Here is a 19114-nt window from a genome sequence, read left to right on the forward strand (position 1 = left end):
CGTGCCGTCGTTGTAGACAGTATTGCTGCGTGATCAGTGGTCGAGAGACACGCCTGCTTTCCTTGACGCCGTATGCTCGTATTCGTAACGCTCCAATGTGGCTTTGCTCTTTCTGTTCTGCAGGTTGTGGATCATTTTCGGTTCGTGTATTGCTCGTTATGTCATCGTTGTAGGTGTCGTGCTGAGGCGCCCCAATGTGATCCTTTGTCGCGCGCCCCCGTGACCTTCTAACCAGCAGAACGTTGGCGCTGCTGCTTCTCCAGCTGTAACAGCAGCTCCATCAACTCGACCTGTGGAGCAGGACCGAAAGGACTACGCGCGTCCTCTGCGATTCTCTTGAACGCGGCCTGTACTTTCTCATGAGGCTCAGAGACGAGGTGTGCGGAGTCAAGGCTGGTGACCTTGGCCTTGAGCCAGTTGGCGTACTGCCCGATGCATACCATCTGGCTACCTGCTCTGACGACGAGTGGCATGGCGATGAGCATCAGCTGACCGTGGAGTTGGGAGTCTCGAACACCGCGCGTAGCTTCTGTGGCCTTCTTCGAGTGATGTTTGAGTGCTACGTACTCCTTGCGGGTATCGAGCATGGCGCTAAAGATGCCATTGAGGTATGGGCCCATAGCTTCGCGGCGGATGAGCTTGTGGACCTCGAGTATGGCTGGACGAGTAACGGCAACATCGAGACTGCCGCTGTCTGCATCGATCTTGATATCCTCGAAGATACCGTCGTAGATCTTGAGGAGCACCTCTGGTGGCGCCTTCTCGAGGAAGGGGCATGACTTCTTTGACTGGTCCTGCTTTGTTGCGACATTGATATCCTTGTCGCAAGCTTTGTCGTTGGTGACTAGTTTGTTGGTAATCTGCCACTCCGCATACTTCGAGATTCTGACAACGACACTGCCATCGTCGATGCTGTCGTGTTCCTCCTTGCGAACCATAGCTAGAGGCGTGTTTCCGGCCGAGTCCTTCTGCGAAGACATGATCACTGGCGCGTGTAATCTGTCTCTGGCTCTGGGTGGTGAGATGTCGCAGTACCGAGTTGGCCCAAGTCGTTGAATTGTAAGATTGTGCGTTGATGGTGCTTAGAAAAAGAGGTGTCCAAGGGTCTCTGAGCACATGCGATGAATGTTCTGGCACACGGGACGCCAAAGCCTTCTAGCAGATCTCTTCCTGCCGTTCACTTCAAAATACCTTTCGCTGCATGGAGTTAGACAGATCGGTGTCGCGCAACTCTTTCTCTCTCGCTGGCCATAGAGCTTCACTTCGAGTTATATTGGTCCTGGGTGGGTATAGGTAAGAAGAGACTGGAATCCACTGATAGGTCTAGCGGCTCAGAGGACTTAGTGATGAAGCCGACGGCACATTGGATATATGTTCCTCGTCACGTTTGCTGTCCCTGTTCGTGACCAACATCGCAGCGTTATTCGCCTTCGAGCGCCTTTGTAACGACAATCATCGCTTTGAACGGCCTGACTTGAGCTGATCATATGGCTTGCAGGCAGATGCCCGATCGTGTAGTATCGAGCGACACTGCGGGAATCCTATCCCTTGGGATAGTGCTGACTGATGGCAGTGATCATCGAGATGCCATGGGAATTTGCCCGATTGTGAGATACCAGCAGAGCATGATGTACCGATTCCACTGTATCTGACCTGGCTAAACAGCCGACAAATACCAGACCAAAGTGGTTGATGGCCAGCACATCCATAGGTCGATCAGAACGTCAAATGCCCCGGCCCACGCAAACTCGCCAACTCATACGCAACCCAATGTTCATCCTGCCTCCGTCTTGCACGAACCTGATTCACACTCTGCCTTACACCATGCGCACCAAAAAGTCCACTCACCCTAGTCGTGCAAAAGATGACAGCCCGACCAGTCCTGTCATCGAGCTGGATCGTAGTATTCTGAACCTCAATATGATAGTCCGGATTAGCAGCAATGAACGCCTTCAGGTTGCGCGTATGCTGCTCAAGATTGGAGGCAATAAGATTCGTCTCCGGACGGCCTGCTGTGACCTTGAAATCTGTACTGCAATGACGGCCTAGGATCTCCTCATTAGCCTCTGGTGGTATGCGATTTGGCGCTTCCAGCATTGCTTTAGTGATTGCTTGGAGGTATTCGGGCAGAGGCATGTCTTTCATCGATGGAAAGTGCACGTCGTATATGTCCATGATTTCTCCGTCTACATGTGCGTGGTGAGCTCGGGCAGATGCCATCTTGGTGCTTCAGCAAGTGCTGTCGATGTCAGTGATGATAATAGCAAGGCAATGGCAGCTCGATCCCGGGCTAAGAAAACGTTAATACCCATCTTAGGTCATCAAGAAAGAGGACGACATTGCCAGGCCGGGGCTGAATATGACATAGCCTACTGCAGCTGGCGAGCAAGGGCAAGGTGGAGCTCAGAGTTCGTGCCAAGCATCCTTCACCCAAGCGTCCTTCGCTATGCATGAAGGGACGAGGATCGGTACTACGTTACAATCACGTGGCCGCATTGGCTGTATGTGTCAGCTTGGCGGCATATGCTGGAGCAATGGACTAACGAGCGTGGGGCTCCGTTGTATTCCTACCGTCATGGTCAAAATCATTTGATCTTCGGATGATACATTTAACCTCGCCCCTAAGCCAGCTCCAGCTCTACAGGCGCTTCGGCGCAGTCGCCATAAGCCCACACGTCGCCATCACCTTTACCAGTCCAGGCGAATCGAATGTTGGTCAAGACTGCAGATCGAGCGATGCAGTCCACAAGTCTGAACGCGCCCTTCCCATTAGGCCTCACGACGAATGCCACCCGGGATCCAAGGATAAAGAAGACAAGATCGTTCGCCTCGAGGCATGGCCATTCCGCTGAGATGGTTTGATATCGTAGCTCCTGCTCTGACATCTTCTGCTGAACCCGCTTGTACTTCTCCGTGGGCTGCAGGAATGGACCACACTGTCTCTTGTCGAAGGCTCGTCCCATCCATGGCGGTGTTCGCATTCCAGGTGGCTTAAAAGGTCCGTCGTCCCACGAGAGTGTATCCGCTCTTATCCCCGCTGGAGGAAGCCGCATAACCCACCCGATCAGCTTCGGTGTGTCGTGCTCAAAACGAGTCGACCAGCCATATGGACCAGAGACAGCGGGTCGACAATTGCGATTGTGCTGCCATCGTTCCATATCGAGCATACGAAAGCCGTCGTTCCATAGCAGAGTGTTGAAGTCGGCACCAAAGCTCTCGTCGACGCATCTCTGAGTGCGAGGGATCGTGTAGTGAGGCATAATTCGCCAATCCGGAACCCAGCTCGGCCAAGACTGCTCGCCACGCTGCCGTATACATGCTGACACGAGCACTGCTACCAGATCAGCTCCCATCGCATTTTGTGCGATTTCGCGGAACAACGGCGCAATTGGCTGCTCGTACGATGTTGGAACACTCCTCAACCCGCAATTCTTGATGCCACATCTGCCGGACGACATCACATGTTTGCACCCACAACTGATGCCAAGCAGTGCGTAGACGATGTCGTGTGGCGTGTCAGGGACCATAGCGGCATAGTGGTGGAGATTGGTTACCAGCAATCTCTGCGGCCGGAGGTCCTCAAAGTGGCGAAAGTCTTTCATAGGGCCGCTGACAGATTCCAAGTTATGCGCTTTGAGCATCTGCAGAAATGCAGGTACGTCGATTACCTTTCCATCTGAAAGCAAGATTGTTCGACGTTTCGCCGCGACGAAAGGTTGCAGACTGGCTCGCGAACTGAACCATGGATCCCGCAAGATCTTCGTCGTCTCATCAGGACTTAGCACAAGGTCAACGCTCCGGTGCGCCTTCGGATCTCCTATATGCATGCCTGCGACGTCGAGATCATCGACAGCCACAAAATCGCTGCGCGTGGGAATAGCTTGAGACATTCCAAGGCAGATGAGGGTCCTCTCAGCTCCTCGAAACAGATCTGGTGTTTTCGTGGCTCGCCAGACTCGATCATCATTCTCCATGCATAGAGTATCAATCCAGATACAAGGTCTTCTCCCGAACACCGTCCATACTCCAGCGTCCAGGTGACGGCCGATGTGAACCAGCGCAGCATGTATGCTATGTGGAACGGACAACAGTTCACCGTTGCACGGCACTTGCACATACCCATCACCAGTCGCAGCAGCATGAGTGAATGCAAGATAATGGTCCTTGCTCGGGCCAGATAACTGTGTGGTACGCATGGTGAGTGACAAGCCATGATCGTTTGTGCCTGGCAAGACATCGATGATGCGTATGGTGTTTTCATCGGAACACGGTACGTTGGTGAAGTTGAAAGGCTCGCTCGCGCTGGAATTGATAGCACGAAGCTCCTCTACAGTCGGAGGTGGCTTCTCCTCAGGTGGAAGTGTGATCCAGGCTCCGGGCGTTTCTTCATGGTCGGTGGCAGAATCGTGTTTATTGATCGATAGCATGTCGTCCCAGTCATCATCCTTGGCCTCTACTCCATCGTCCACATCATCTAGGGTTGGTCTCGTCTTGTCCACGACTTCTCCAGAGACCATGTCGAACATATCATCGTCGCTTTCTTCTGCGGCCCTGCCATCGTCGTGAACACGGGATTCATCCATTGCAGTCTGCCTGGGTGAGGTCGATATCGCTGTTGACCAAGCGTCTGTTGTGTGAAAACATGATGTCCAGCTCTCGTGTCGGTGATGAGTCAAGGTGGTATTGTTGCCTTGCCTGAAGCTTCGAACGAAGTGGCGGAGCATGGCGGCAAAGGCGGGTTTCTTTGTGCGGTCAAGATTTCATTTATTCCTCATCAAGATTTACTTGCTTCCTCCTGCTTCCCAAAAGCATATGAGTACATCACGTCGACTTCGTGTCATCTTCGCGACAACGACATCAACAATGGTCTAAATTCCATCAAAGCTCATCATGAGCGCAACCAACCTGCAAGCGCTTCTGCGCTTCCTGTCTCAAGATGCCAAAGTGCCTCTTGCCACAGCGATGGCCAAGATCAAAGGGCTTCAAACAGCCAACCTGGACTCAACAGACAAGCTAGCCAAGGCCAAGCCAGCAGACCTCAGACCACTGTTCGAAGATGAGAAGGTCACAAAGCAGATCATCGCCGCTGCCAAGCGCGTTACGAAGAAACGAGCAGCCGGAGACGACACCGTAGCTCCTCCAAAGAAGAAGCAACGCAATGAAAGTCTGTTCTCGAATGAGCCTGTAGCACCTGCGGATCTGGAGAAGTCGCTGGAATTGCCGTACAGTACACTTAGCGAGCTGGAGCTTTCGCAAACTGCCTTGTTCACCAACCGTGCTCCGCTCGTGCTGGCGTTCCTGGTTGTCTTGCTGAAGCGCACTATGCCGGAGCAGCCGTTGTCGAGCAGACTCAGCTTGGCGCAAGCTTATGTCAGCGTCACTAGTAGATCACGAGCTGTGTATTTGGGTATTGAGACCGGCAAGTGTGCAGAGGAGGAAGGCTTCGGAGAAGGTCAGCCGGTCGTCAATGTCGGTGGCAAGGAGATCAAGGTGATCAGGCGATGGGGCTATGAGTGGAAGCAGGACGATAAATCGGCGAGGTTGAAAGCTGAGGCGGAGGTGAAAAGTGAAGATGCTCCAGACGATGCAGAGCCCACCACGACCGCCGAAGATGTGGAAGAAGAGAAGCCCGCTCTCTGGGCTCTCGACCTCGAAAGTCTGAAGAAGTCGAACAGTGACAAGCAACCAGCGACTACTTCCAAGATCGGCAACCATAGCGACTTGCCGGTGTACACGCCACAATCAGCTCGAGCCTATATCATGAAGGCATTCGATACTGCTCCAGCAGATGGCGAAGCACCGAAGAAATCTTCAGCCGGTGCGAAGGCTGCCGAGAAGGAGCAGAATTCAGGGAAGCTTCTACGAGCTTTGGACCTGCTGTACGACGCATGGGCAGACAAATTAAGTGCCGAAGAGCTCGATCAACGGACGTGGTCCTGGTATGTCAAGGTTCGGCCATCAGTCGACGATGGCGTCGCTGGCTGGGGCGGCAAGAATATGCTCAAGCTTGCCGACATACTTGCTCTGAGGCCTGAGGCTTGAGCTCTTTCCATGGGGAGCCTTGATCTGCTGATGCAAGAGGGCTGTAGAGCCTCGATGGCTCGGGCTCGGGAATACGCTCGAATCAATGCGCCTTCGTGCGCCATCAAGCCCTGCCCGGCAACCATTCCGCCAGCTTCTCCAGACTATCGAACTCAACAGGCTACGTCCACAGTGCGGCAACCTTTGCCACTAGACCACATCCTCTTTGTGCCTGTGATCGGCCGACGTGAATACCAGCTCGAATGTGATGGCAGCAAACGCGGCGCGAGGGGAGCGGCCAAGCTTCGCCGTACACTTGGTGGCACAGGACGGAGAAGACGTCTTTCTTTCTGCTCAAGGAGCTCACGACAGTGTGTAGTCAAGCAGCAAAAGATGATACCGGAGAACGCGGGGCTCGAGCCTCATCCCTTTGACTATCGACAAGGTTGATGAGGAATCGACTGAGTCGAAGCGTCGCCGAAGGCGATAAGAAGCATACCTCACCGTATACCACACGTCTCTGAAACAGATACGCAGATTGCGTCAGAGGATCTTACCACTTGGACCAATTCCCCTGCTCATTCTGTTCAGTACAGGCCTCTGGCCAACAAGACGCTTGATTGTGGCTGGAGCGAGAAGATGACCGCCTTCGGAAGCTCTTCGATGTGCGCGCACTAAATGTCATGGCCCTGCCGAAAGCAAGCTCAATCACTAGCTTTCACGTCAAGAGCTATTCTGGTGGAGAAGGTCTTGCCAACTACATGATCTGACGAGGTGAAATGGAAAGAGCGTTATGCAAGATAAGATCGTGCGCGAGCAGGCGGAGTTCTGAAGCTATTCGACCACCAGGGCTGACGGTGTGTTGGCGACCTTCAACGACGACGTCCTCTACTGATGATAAATTTGGACGATCCCGATCTACGCCCACGACGACCTCCCGCGCAAATGATGAATGAGGCGGCGAGATACAGCGAAGATGCTGCAGTAGAAAGGAAAGGCTGAAGCAACACCGACATGTAAGCGCAAACGCCGAATGCCGAGATCCTCAGCGAACCGCTAGTGATCCCTGTCACCAGGACGGATGGGCATGTGAACAGCGATCAACTCAAGCAGGAGCGATGTCAATGCCATATGTGAGTGGAAGTAACACTACTGTACATCATTTGCCTTCGAACGAGACTTCCCAAACACCCTTTGTATGCAAGAAACGCTGCACCTCCGAACGAGACTTCCCAAACACCTTTTGTATGCAAGAAACGCTGCGCCCCCGAATGAGACTTCCCAAACGCCCTTTGTATGCAAGAAACGCTGCACGGTATCCACAGACACCAAAACACCATACACGCCGCCACTTCGTCAAAATCCATGCAACGCCGGCACAAACAAAGTCCCTCTCTCAATCTCACCCCTCGCCATCCTCACCGGAAACGACCCCTCCCTAACTCCAAACAACTCGACCTTGAACGGCGACGCCGCCGGCACATCCTCCTCCTCATCCAACTGCTTCACCAGCCGCTCCATCGCCTGCATCCTCACACATTCGTCCGCCAACAACCCCAGCGTAATCCCACCCGGGTGCGCCAGCTCCAACTCCTTAATCTCAAGGCACGGTGGCTGCGTGATGTACATATTCCGCCACCTCCTGTCCCGAAAGTCCCGCTCCATGGCGACCAACCATTGCGGATAGATGCGAAGCTTGAAACCGAATTTGCCCGGCGCTGGCTGCGCCCTCATAGCGGAGCGCGGGAGGGAGTGCTGTTTGACGTAGGCGTCCATGCGCTCGATGAGGGGGTTCACGGTGATGATGGGGGCAGGTGAATACGCTTGTAGCTTGTCCTCCCAGCGTGCGTCGGCGATGAAGGGGCCGTTGTTGCCGAGTTTGTCGTAGGGTTGCCAGAAGATGAATTCTCGAGGGCCGGGTATGGGGTCGTAGAATGGGACGTAGTAGAGATCTGGGAAGGTGTCGATGGTGTCTTTGAAGGATTTGTTGATACGGCGAGCGCAGAGTCTCTCCAGCAGTGGCAGCCGACAGAGGATGTTTCGTAGGATGGGGGCGGTGGATAATGCTTCTTTGGTGGCGTTGCGCTTCTCTTTCGGGGCCTGCTCGAGACGTTGCTTCTTGTGTGTCGCGTCCTCGGGGTCTTCGCTGGCGGGCCTCTGAATAGGAGGTCAGTCTACGTATCGCGATGGTATGAGGCACGTGCATACCTTGTTCCTCGTTACTGCCATGTCTGTTGATCTGGTGCGCACAATAGCTGGTGTTTACAGAACGGTCGCCGCCTCAATGCTGCTTGTATGCGGAAGTATGCAAATCTTGGAAGGCGATGCTGGATACGAAGTACTGGGAGCAGATGTTACTGAACATGTCGTTGTTGCGACAGTGACTGTTTGTACAGCTGGGGCATGATCATGACCGCGATCGAGTGTTTGCCGCCGCTGCTCGTGAAGCTTAGTCACACCGTGCCCGCCGGAGTGCAGCGGTTCTCGTGAGGCTCAAGCTTCGGCACGAGTGGGTCTATACATCGGCATGCCGAATAGGAGGCACTCGGATCGGCCGAAATCAGCAGCACGACCAGATTCGCGATACACAAGCACGTTTAATGACCTGTTGTGTCGATGCATGTTTCTTCTGCTGCCTTCCCCAATCTATGGAGAGCCACTTGTCCCCATCGCCCTTTCCATTTCCTTGGCCATCGACGTCACCTCCTTTCGCGCCCTCGATTCACAGCCAAGACCACACTGCCCATGATGGCGATAATATGCCGGTATAAGAGCAAGACACTGTTCATGACCGCTTGAGGCCACCGAGTCCTACCACGCGTCCTCCCAGTAGATCGGCTTCTCAACCAACTTGTACGCATCGTACATCACTTCCACGCCATCCTCCGATCCCGCCTCAGATTCGATGCCGAGCGACTCCCATGCGTCCTTCTCCCATTTGTAGTGATGCGACTCGCGACAAGGCCTATCCCGAATACAGTCGAGGCAGATACCCACACATAGCTGGCGCACGCGTTCAACTCGTTCACGTACGCTGCGGTCGGCGGGTGCGTTGATGACCTCCGGTTCGCAGAGATTCCTCGTACGACCCCACCCATCACTGTCAAATGACTTGCAGCTGCCTGCACTTTCACTGCGGATTCTGTTGACCACCTTGTCCGCGGACAAGATTGGTATGCCAAGGTCTTCGAGATGACCCAGCACATTCTCAACTCCCTGCCAGCGAAAGTCGAGAGGCCATACGTGGTAATCTCGCAGCGTCTCCATGAAGCTGTTGACAGTGGCTGCGCCTTCTCCGACAACCTTGCAGGCATTGATGAACTGATTGTTCAGCTCCGCGATCTCAAAGGTCAGTCTCTCCCGTGCGACTGATATCTGGGCATTGACAGAGGTTCGCAGATCCTTCGGCAGGTAGGCTTGAAGCTGCTCGTCAATGTCTTTCTTCGCAATTAGGTTGAAGTGCTGGACCAGGTACTTGGTGCACTCTCGAAAGTACTTGGGATTGTCCAGTAGGCAGGCAGAAGCTACCAGGCGAAATTGTTCATCACACTGCGCCATGCACCGCGAAAAAAAAGTCTCTGTCTGCAAGCGGATAGCTTCAACACAGTCGAACTTGTCCGCAATAACCGCCAGATCGTAGAGATCTGAGTCATCCCACTTGAGCTTCTTCTCCTGAGCTGACTTTGCAGGATCTTTGTGATGTAACAAGCAGCACAGCGACGTCAGCGCTGATGGTTTGTCCTTGATGGTGATCTCACGAGGTCCAGGTCCCGCTTGTCGCTGGCCTTCTGCGTACTTTTTGCTAAACAGAGCTTTGAAGAAGGTAGAGGTGTTTGCCAGGATGCAAGAGGAGACTCGGAGCTTCAGTACTGGATGAAAGCCATCGTCTGCCACGAGGATGATGTCGCCGAAGTCGCATACACTGTCTTCCTGGGCGGGTTCGAAAAGAGAGATGAAGTCCGGGAGATTGTCAACATCCGCGCTGTTCGCTGTGGCGGTTGTATCTGCCATGACTCAGATGGTTGTGGTATGTTGGAGCGTGGGTGATAAGTCTTTTGGTTCTTGCAATTGATACTGATGGCACTGAAGGTAGTCAGGACATCTGCATTGCTGCCGAAGCGACGGCTTGCGAGCATGTGAGCTTGCTTTGTTAGAAGTGAATGCAAATTCGCTTGAAGACCATGAATCATCGAGCCGCTTCTTTGGCTTTCAGGGCACACTTCTGACACTCGTTACTAGGAATTGGCACGACGGCTCTACGCAGGACAGCCTCGATTAACAAGAACACAGTTCGTGCAAATACCGTTATCGGGTAAATCAATACAGCAGAACGCGCTGCGGAACAACCAATTGGTCACTTCTGCTTAGCCCTGTCTACCATGAAGTCTCATAATAGAGATCGTGTAAGCTGAACGCCGAAAGCCTACTCCCGAGCATGTGAAAGCCACGGACCACACAGTAAATGCAACTTTCCGCAGCACCCACGAAACTCTAGTCAGCTGCTTCTAAACTTCCAGCCTTCTCTCTCAAAACTACATGAAAGCACAGGAATACCCAACACCAGCAGAGACTCCACGGTAGAACATGGCGATCCCCAGCAGGAAAGACTTCTTCGCAGATCTCATACAACACGACTGCCCGATCTGCTACGCGAGAGTTGTCGGCCCAGTTCAAACAACGTGTAGCCACATCTTCTGCGCCAAGTGTGCGACAAAATGGTTCGAGACCTCGAATACATGCCCTGCCTGTCGTAAGGTCCTGTATGAGAAGGAGATGGCAGAGCAGGACGAGGACGAGGACGACGAGGAGAGCGACGAGGGAGAAGATAGTGATGAGGACCCGCAGCTTTTCGATACCTTGTGGGATCTGCTGGAGACTGAAGACAGAGAAGCGGAGGAGTCTTCATCACTACCAGCTTCTAGCGGCCGGCTGAGGGATGGTCACGAGAATCATCGACTCCTTGGGACCATCAGCGATGCTGCACAACCCAGACGCCAAGTCCCGCTGGAAGACACTTTCAGCAGACGTATCACCGTACTCGCCCATGCGACCGCTGCAAGCTCACTCCAATCGCCAGCAGTGTCGTCCAGCAGACTCCAGAGTGATCATGCAGCCACGAACTCTTTCCAGTGGCCTCTAGCGTTCGACTACACATCTGGAGATGGTTCTCCGGCCGCGGCCCCGAGTACAATCGCAAATTCGTCCACTTCACCGCCCACGCTCGAGGCCTTGCAGGGGAGATTACCTGAGGACGCTACACAGCCAGCGCAGTCCAGCTGCACATTACTCTCATACATCTGCGAGGACATGTTCGTCACACAATCGTGGCAACGGCCAAGATACGTAACACTGTCGGTGGCTAACGTACACATCCATGCAAGACCAGCGTTCTCCGAAGCCAGCGAGTTGAGCTTCGAGAAGTTCGTATCACGTCTGCGCTATCATGGCATAAGAGTCGGACCACTAGAGGAAGTCGTGCTCAATGGATATGAGGTTTCGGACCAGGTGACGTTCGAAAGAGTCATCGAGAGGGCGACAAAAGCTGAAATGCAACGGCAGCGGCCAGTAGACCCGAACTCTGGCGGGCCGACCATCGTGCTCGAGTGTAGGGCGCTTCTACAACCTGGAATTTGGCGAGAATGTGACCGTGAGCCTGATGCTTGGAAGGAATCGAGATCTGGGACTGATTGAGAGTAAGACAGGGGCATGGACAGATCTGGCGTAGCCATGTCCTCTTGCACAGACTATGAATGGAGATCTCTAGCCTCAGACTGCACAACCAAAGTTTTGATCCGCCTCGTCTCAGCCCTTGCCCCTAGTCTCTACTCGTTGCAATAGACCAAATCATCAAGCACAAACACGTTAGTCGAAGAACTGTTATCTCCCACCGCCCTCCCTATCGTGACGTTCACCAGCCCCTTAAACCGATCAGGCAGCGTCGCCAAGCTCATAGGTGCATTGAAGATAGGCGGCCCAACCAGGATCGAGCCCGTGTCATCCTTCGTCGCAGTGTACATGAAAGACTCTGCGCGACGTCCGTGCCATTCGCAAGGAATCCCACAACAGAGATGGTGCAGCCATTCGATACGATGACAGTCGGCGTGACAGCGTAAAAGCCGCAGCCGAACTAGAGCTCCTTCAGCGCAAAAGTCTTACCTGGTTTCTCCTCTTCGCATAGAGTGCCCTTGCTGTCCATCCGGCACAATCTCTCCGCGTCAATCACGTTCCGGCCTGTCCTATAGTCGTGCAGAGGATGCTCTAGTAATCCGCCCAGTCCGCCGACGTACACGTAGAAATGAGGCACAATGGGAGTGTCGCAACGATTATGCGTGGATGATCCTTTTTTTCTGATGATTCACTATGTCTGCGTGGCAGAGACGACTATACTTGGTGCCAGGAGCTCTTCCAGGGTCGAGCCTCTCCTGGAGGCTGGTCATGGCAGGACCCGGGGAGTTCAGTGGCTCGCGAAATGCGCTGTGGTTGGAGACATCGAGCGGAGAGCGTGCACTTTGGGTGGATAGTGCAGGAGAGATGACCGGTCTTGTCCAGAAGCCATCAAGAAAGACTTCTTGGCTCGGGTCTCGGCCCGGTTGCATCCCGAGCCGAAATTGGATTTCCGAGGGCGGCGACCTGCTATGCGGCCTCGCAGCTTGGGCACACGTCTGGACCTACTGGAATCTGTGAGTAGCCATTACCAACTACATGATACACTACGCAAGAGTGGCGGCCCATACGCCTTTCACGACTAGGCCAAATCTGACATCTCGTTTTCCACACACTGCGACAAGTTATCCATCACGAGGATCATGGATGCAACTTTGCTCCCTCATTCCGGACCTAGTAGCGTCGAGCCCTCGATTCCGTTCTCCATTCCTGAGCAACGCTTACGACCGCTCAAGATCTATTCGCTGCGAGTCTCCGTGCGACGATAGACCTCGGACCCGTGTGCATCAACGTACACATCGCCAAACTTGACCCAAGTACTCCCGGGTTTCAGAATTTCGTTGTCGGCCAGCGCGATGGCCTGTGATCCTACGACCAGCTATTTCACACTTGACAGGCTTCTAACTCGTGCTGGGCCAAGATCCGCCTATACCAAAGCGCTAGCTCGGCCGGTCCCGCCCAACCAGGGCGCTCACAATACAACCAGGAACACGCCGTCCCTCTTTTTGGCTAAACATCATTACCCCTTCGAGCTAGTGACGCCTTCGTTGACGTGCTAATAGATGGTTTGGGCGAGTTGTGCAAACAGTGCCGATGCTCAGAGCGAGTCAGAACGTCCAGACGTGCATATTCCACCCACTTCCGGACAGCGGACCATCACCACGTGGTGGAGGACTTCTGGTGCAGCGGCTGCGAATCTACGTCGGTCTTGGCGTGGCGTCTTCACATAGTCCAGGCGGCCATCCGACACAAGTCATAGCACTATTGGAACTCGAAGCCGTCTGTCACGATGCTGTTAGCTTGCTCACCGCGCGTGTGGTGGCTTGTGACGATGAAGTGCGGAGCTGCTTATAAGACCTCAAAGCAGCAACGTGTTCGCGTTCATTCATTCATCCAAAAACTCCAGTCACTCATTCAACAACTCCAGGAGGTTTGTTATGAAGCTGTCGTTAGCATTGGACGTCCTTGCCTCTGTGGCTTGGGCTTCGGCCGAAGATCTTCTGTTCTTGCAAAACAGACAAGGCAACGAGTATAGCAATGCTATAGCCGCAGGATATTCGGCCAAGGTTGTCTCTGATGATGAAAGGCGTACCATGACAACTGCCGACTTTGCGTCGTACAAGGCGATTGTTATAGAGCCACCTCCAAGTCTTGGCAGACACGGGAGACACTTGGGGTCCTGCCGTCTTAAGAAAGATCATAATACTTGATTCGTCCTCCCATTTGCCTAGCCTTGCCCTCCGCGTGGATATTGACCGTCATTGATAGGAACGGATCCCACGACACATGCAGGCAGCCGGGCAGGCGCCGCGAAGCTCACCCGGACCGGTGTCCAGTTTGCCACGAGTGGAACAGCGATTGGCAGCAGTACTCCTCTCACCGGACTCTATTTCTCATTTTCTTGCTACTACGCTGGATGTGCCGGCGACGGAGCAGATACAGTGGCGGCACTGTCATAATTTGATGTTGTACCGGTCAATAATAGTTTCGATAATGCTCATATCGTCGCGACTTCGGCCGCGCTCGGGGGCCTGGACGATGCGGCTTTGTCAAGTTGGAGCTGCTCAGTGCACACTGCGTCCACCAACTACCCGGCAACTGGATTAATGGGATTCTCAACCCTTGCGATCGCACGAGATGTTGTGGCAAGCGGATCACAGACCTTCAGCGATGGCAGTGTCGGACTTCCTTACATTTTGAGCCGTGGCGCGAGTCCACTAGGCTGTGGAGATGGTACTTTCAGCTCAATTTTCGGAGAGGAGTGCGACGACGGCAACGTCATTGATGGCGACGGATGTAGCTCTAGCTGCAAGTGTGAAAGCGGCGTGGCCAACGATGATGGTACTTGCGGACCAGCCCCACCAGTCTGTGGCAACAATGGATGGGAACCGACCGGCGAAGAAGAATGTGATGACGGCGATACCGTTGCTGGAGACGGCTGCTCACCGACTTGCAAGTGCGAGGCACCTCTTGTTGCCTCTGGCGCAGGCAGCTCTATGGAACCGCCACCGCGCTGCGGCGATGGAAACTTGGACGCTGGCGAGGAGTGCGACTCTACAACCAACTTCGACTGTTCTTCTGATCGCAAGTGCATGAGTCCAAAAGTCCCTGACTCTGCGAACCCGGGTAGCTGCATCAATCCACCACCGCGTTGCGGCGATGCAAAATTGGATGCTAGCGAGGAGTGCGACTCTACAACAAACCCCGACTGTTCGTCTGATTGCAAGTGCGTAAGCCCTAAAGTCCCCGACTCTGCGAATCCAGGTAGCTGCACCAATCCACCACCTCAATGCGGTGATGGGAACCTGGATAGCAGCGAGGAGTGTGACGGTTCCGAGGGCTGCTCCACCACGTGCAAATGCGAACTCCCCAAGATCTCGGACAAGAAGGGCGGCTGTATCAACCCACTTCCTACCTGTGGCGACGGCAAAGTCAACGCAGTAGAAGAAGAGTGCGATGGAAGTGCAGGTTGCTCGTCTAGCTGTCTATGCAACCCTCCTTTAGTCCCAGATGGCTTTGGAGGGTGCAAGACTGGACCAGCCAGATGTGGCGATGGCAAGGTCACCATGGCTGCAGAGCAATGCGACGACGGTAACAATGTCGACGGAGATGGCTGCTCATCTCTCTGCAAATGCGAGTCACCCCTCGTCCCTGATGGCAAGGGAGGCTGCCAGAACTCTCCTGCGCGCTGTGGCGACGGTGTGGTAAATCCCGAGATCGGAGAAGAATGCGATGACGGGAACCTGAAGAACGGCGATGGCTGCAGCAAGACATGTAAATGCGAGCGCCCTCTCGTCGCCGATGGACACGGCTATTGCGTTGAAGCACTGCGTCTGGAAGCGCGATGGCCCGTGCGATGCGCGTTTACATAACTTCGCGCGCGCCCGCCCTCGCGTCCTCTTTCTCTTTTCTACAGTCGCGATCTAAGCGTGCACATAGTGTCAGGGCGAGAGCCTGGCCTGTGAGATGCAAGAGTGAAAGCGAGAATGCAGGTGCGAAGTGCAGATGCAAAGGGTATGGTATGATTGCTACACAAAACGAAAGACGAAGAAAGCAAGAGAGGCCTAGGGAAGGCCAGATACTTATACGCGACCCTCGCGAGTGCGTGTCCCCGCATCAACAGGGCTAACCCGTGCGAAGCCGCGCTTGGCAGCTTTGCTCAAAACCTTATTCCAACCTGCCCTACGTTCCGAGTCTTCCACGTGCTTCTTCCAGGGCCCAGCGCAGTCGCGGGTGCTCGCGGGAGTGCCGTGAGTCACACAGTCACGAGCCGAAGTGAATCTGTCAAGGTTTGGTAGAGGGGTGAATTTGGAGGGCTGGGTCCCGTAGTGAATGTTGCGGGGCATGTGACTCTTGGCGCTCACACACCAAGCTGGACTTTCACTTCTTGACGACTTCTGAGCACTCTGAGGCTCTTCTGTCCCCACCTTCTGTACACTCTGTGGGGAGACCATGACAGTAGCCCCCCCGAACAAAGCTGAGTTCCTACGAAGCCGTAGTAGTTCTATATATCGAGGATATTCAGCTTCAGTACTAGGCCTAGGCCTGATGTCATGGTCGATACACCATTGGTAAGCCCCGTCGAAGAGCTCAGATTCGAAAAGCCTGCCGATGTTGACTTCTGGGCCGTCTACGCGGGCGTAGTATTCTTCGATTGCTTAACGATTAAAGATAATATATTAGATAGGTTCCTATAAGGTATCCTACTTAGGGCAACCTTGCCATTCGACTTCATACTTGATCGGCGGTAGCCCTTCAACGTCGTTAGGCTCTACGCGGATGCCCCGGATCTTGCGGACGGCATAGTCGTTAGAAGGTAGGTTAATAGGCTCGTCGACTTCTACTTTATCGGGAGGACCTAGTATGTCTTAGTTTTGGTTCGGGAATAGGTCCTTAGCCGACGGCCGAAGGCGTACGGGATGGAAGACGTTGTAGATCTTTATATTCGTAGGAAGAGCTAGACGGTAGGCGTATAAACTAATACGCTCGGTAATCTTAAAAGGACCTAGGTTCTTCTAGCTTAGCTTCTTAGAGGGGCGGTCCGTCTTAATGTTCTTAGAGTTGAGGTAGACCATATCGCCTACTTAGTAATCGGGAGCTGGCTAGCGACGACGATTAGCTTGATCCTCGTAGATTGCTTATACGTGTTGAACAGGTACGGGTAGATGGCAGCGGAGTGGAGTAAGAGATCAATCTTCAACTGACTAATAGTACGAGCATGCAGCAATATATCAGGAACCAATATGTTGATTGTGTTGGATGTCTATCTAAGCTAAAGGGGAGAGAAGGTATCTCCCTACAAGCTGAGTCATCGTGGATGCCTCAGGCTGCCAGATCACTTCCTGATTGTTGACTCCCTTTGAGATGCTACATCTTAATACTCCCACTCATCTCGCATAGGAGGTTACAGTCTGCTTACTTCCTGTCAATAGTACTTGGACCTTTTTATGACAGGTTCAGCTGGCTTACAAACCTCTGGAAGTGTGGACCAGTCTTTGGTTTTGTAAACCCGTCTGCAACCATCTCAGAGGTTGGGGTGTACTCAACAGCAATAAGCCTCCTCCACCAAAGTTTCCTAACAGCGTTATAGGCAATGTCAATGTGCTTCGACTTGTCATGAACATGTGCATCTTTGACCAGGGTGAGGGCAGCTTGATTGTCACCTCTTAATTGGACTGGTCTCAAATTTGATACAGTCTCCTGGTTTCTAGTGATTCTTAGTTGATGGGAACAGTCTCCCACTAACTCTGGACAATCCATTTCTCTTAGCAGTGAAGCTAGGAATTGGGACTGCTTCGCATATGCATTCATAGCCATGTATTCAGCCTCCATTGTGGATGTTGCTACAGACTTTTGCTTCTTGCTCATCCAAGAAACTGGTGCCCCACAGAGGAAGAAGACATACCCAAGGATTGAGACTCTGTCTGCTTTGTCCATTGCATAATCAGAATCACAGTATCCAATAAGGTGTCCTTTTCCAGACTTTGAGAACTGAAGTCCTAGATCAGGGTATGATCTTAGGTACCTAGTGATCTTCTTCAAAGCCTTCATGTGGTAGGTGGATGGGTCACTCACAAATGAGCTCATCCTTCCTAGGGCAAAAGCAATGTCTGGCCTTGTGATTGTTGCTAGCCACATCCAAGTACCATTAATACTCTGGTACTCTGCCTTGTCACACCTCTCATCTATGTGGCTTGAAGGTTTGAGGGCCTCATAGCTGTCCATAGGTGAGTGTGTAGGTGCTGCCTTCTCATGGTTCATTCCCATCTTGGCTAGGCTGTCCCTAACAAAGTGTCCTTGGTCAAGTTTCAGGATTCCTCTCTTCCTGTCCCTTGTGACTCTCATGCCAAGGATCTTTTCAGGTTCACCTAGATCTTTGATCTTGAAGATCTTGCCAAGTTCTCTTTTGAACCAGAGAACATCTGTCAACTTTAGTGCAGCAATTGGAATGTCATCTATATGTATAAGGATTATGATCTCCCTCTTCTTATGGATAAGTAGGCATGGATCCACTTCTGACTATGTGAATCCAATCTCTCTGAGCTTTGACACACAGAGTTGATTCCAATCTCTAGCTGCTTGCTTAAGTCTATACAAGCTTTTGAGGATTTTGAACACTATGTTTGGTGGAAGCTCAACTCCTGGTGGTGGTAACATGAAGATGTCTTCATGGAGGGTGCTTTCTGTGAATACATTGTTCACATCCACTTGGTGAAGATGAAGATCCTTCTTACACACAATAGCCATAAACACCCTGAGGGTGTCCTGTCTTACTGTAGGTGCAAATGTCTCCATAAAGTCAACACCAAACTTCTGTGAGAAGCCCCTTGCAACTAGTCTAGCCTTGAACTTTTCAATAGCTCCACTAATGCTTCTCTTAATATCAAAGACCCATCTTGATGTAACCAGATTTGCTCCTTTTGGTGGAACAGAATTTTCCTAGGTGTTGTTACTCTGTAGAGCATCTAGTTCCTTTTGGATTGCTTCCTTCCAAAGATGTCCCCATTTCTTGTCATTCACAGCATCCTTGTAGGATTTTGGAATTGGGACCTCTTGCTTGTATGCAATGGCTTCTACAGTTGCTGCAAAGGCCATTTCCTCAACTTCTTCCAGGAATTCGCTATCCCATGGTATTGAACTGTCCACTGATTGCATGGCTGCAAAGAAAGCTTGGTGAAAAGCAGCAAGGTTCTCTGAGAGGTCCATTGCTTCTCCCACTTCAGTGGTTAGTTCGGGCTTAGGGACCATGGATTTTGGGGCTTTCTGTTTCATGTCATAGCCCTCAACATCATAGTCAGCCTTTCTCTTTCCAAGGGATGATTTAGGGACCGTCACTTGTGACCTAGTAACGTCTATTTCCTGGGGATCTAGGGAGCTTCTCTCAATTGGCTGATCGATTTTCTGAAATTCCCCTACGTTCTCCGGAGGT

At 52.7% G+C, this 19114-nt stretch overlaps 6 protein-coding genes across 6 annotated transcripts; 2 read left to right on the plus strand and 4 right to left on the minus strand.

Moving 5' to 3' along the window:
• Positions 1 to 227: 227 nt before the first annotated feature.
• CLAFUR5_09919 (uncharacterized protein) lies at positions 228 to 980 on the minus strand (the record flags this gene model as incomplete). Its single annotated transcript, XM_047909067.1, has 1 exon — positions 228 to 980. One exon carries the CDS (start codon positions 978 to 980, stop codon positions 228 to 230), a length of 753 nt encoding a protein of 250 aa, XP_047763928.1.
• A 736-nt stretch (positions 981 to 1716) lies between these two features.
• CLAFUR5_09920 (uncharacterized protein) lies at positions 1717 to 2220 on the minus strand (the record flags this gene model as incomplete). Its single annotated transcript, XM_047909068.1, has 1 exon — positions 1717 to 2220. One exon carries the CDS (start codon positions 2218 to 2220, stop codon positions 1717 to 1719), a length of 504 nt encoding a protein of 167 aa, XP_047764831.1.
• Positions 2221 to 2621: 401 nt separating this feature from the next.
• On the minus strand, positions 2622 to 4583 carry CLAFUR5_09921 (uncharacterized protein; the record flags this gene model as incomplete). The annotated part of the gene is made up of 1 exon (XM_047909069.1): positions 2622 to 4583. One exon carries the CDS (start codon positions 4581 to 4583, stop codon positions 2622 to 2624), a length of 1962 nt encoding a protein of 653 aa, XP_047764832.1.
• Positions 4584 to 4890: 307 nt separating this feature from the next.
• On the plus strand, positions 4891 to 6042 carry CLAFUR5_09922 (uncharacterized protein; the record flags this gene model as incomplete). Its single annotated transcript, XM_047909070.1, has 1 exon — positions 4891 to 6042. The coding sequence occupies one exon, from the start codon at positions 4891 to 4893 to the stop codon at positions 6040 to 6042; it is 1152 nt and encodes a 383-aa protein (XP_047764829.1).
• A 1335-nt stretch (positions 6043 to 7377) lies between these two features.
• On the minus strand, positions 7378 to 8250 carry CLAFUR5_09923 (uncharacterized protein; the record flags this gene model as incomplete). Its single annotated transcript, XM_047909071.1, has 2 exons — positions 7378 to 8178; positions 8230 to 8250. The coding sequence occupies 2 exons, from the start codon at positions 8248 to 8250 to the stop codon at positions 7378 to 7380; spliced, it is 822 nt and encodes a 273-aa protein (XP_047764830.1).
• A 2355-nt stretch (positions 8251 to 10605) lies between these two features.
• Positions 10606 to 11712, plus strand: CLAFUR5_09924 (uncharacterized protein; the record flags this gene model as incomplete). The annotated part of the gene is made up of 1 exon (XM_047909072.1): positions 10606 to 11712. The coding sequence occupies one exon, from the start codon at positions 10606 to 10608 to the stop codon at positions 11710 to 11712; it is 1107 nt and encodes a 368-aa protein (XP_047764835.1).
• Between the last annotated feature and the right edge of the window lie 7402 nt (positions 11713 to 19114).

Source organism: Fulvia fulva, chromosome 7 (genome assembly GCF_020509005.1).
Source record: "Fulvia fulva chromosome 7, complete sequence".
NCBI classification, from domain to species: domain Eukaryota; kingdom Fungi; phylum Ascomycota; class Dothideomycetes; order Mycosphaerellales; family Mycosphaerellaceae; genus Fulvia; species Fulvia fulva.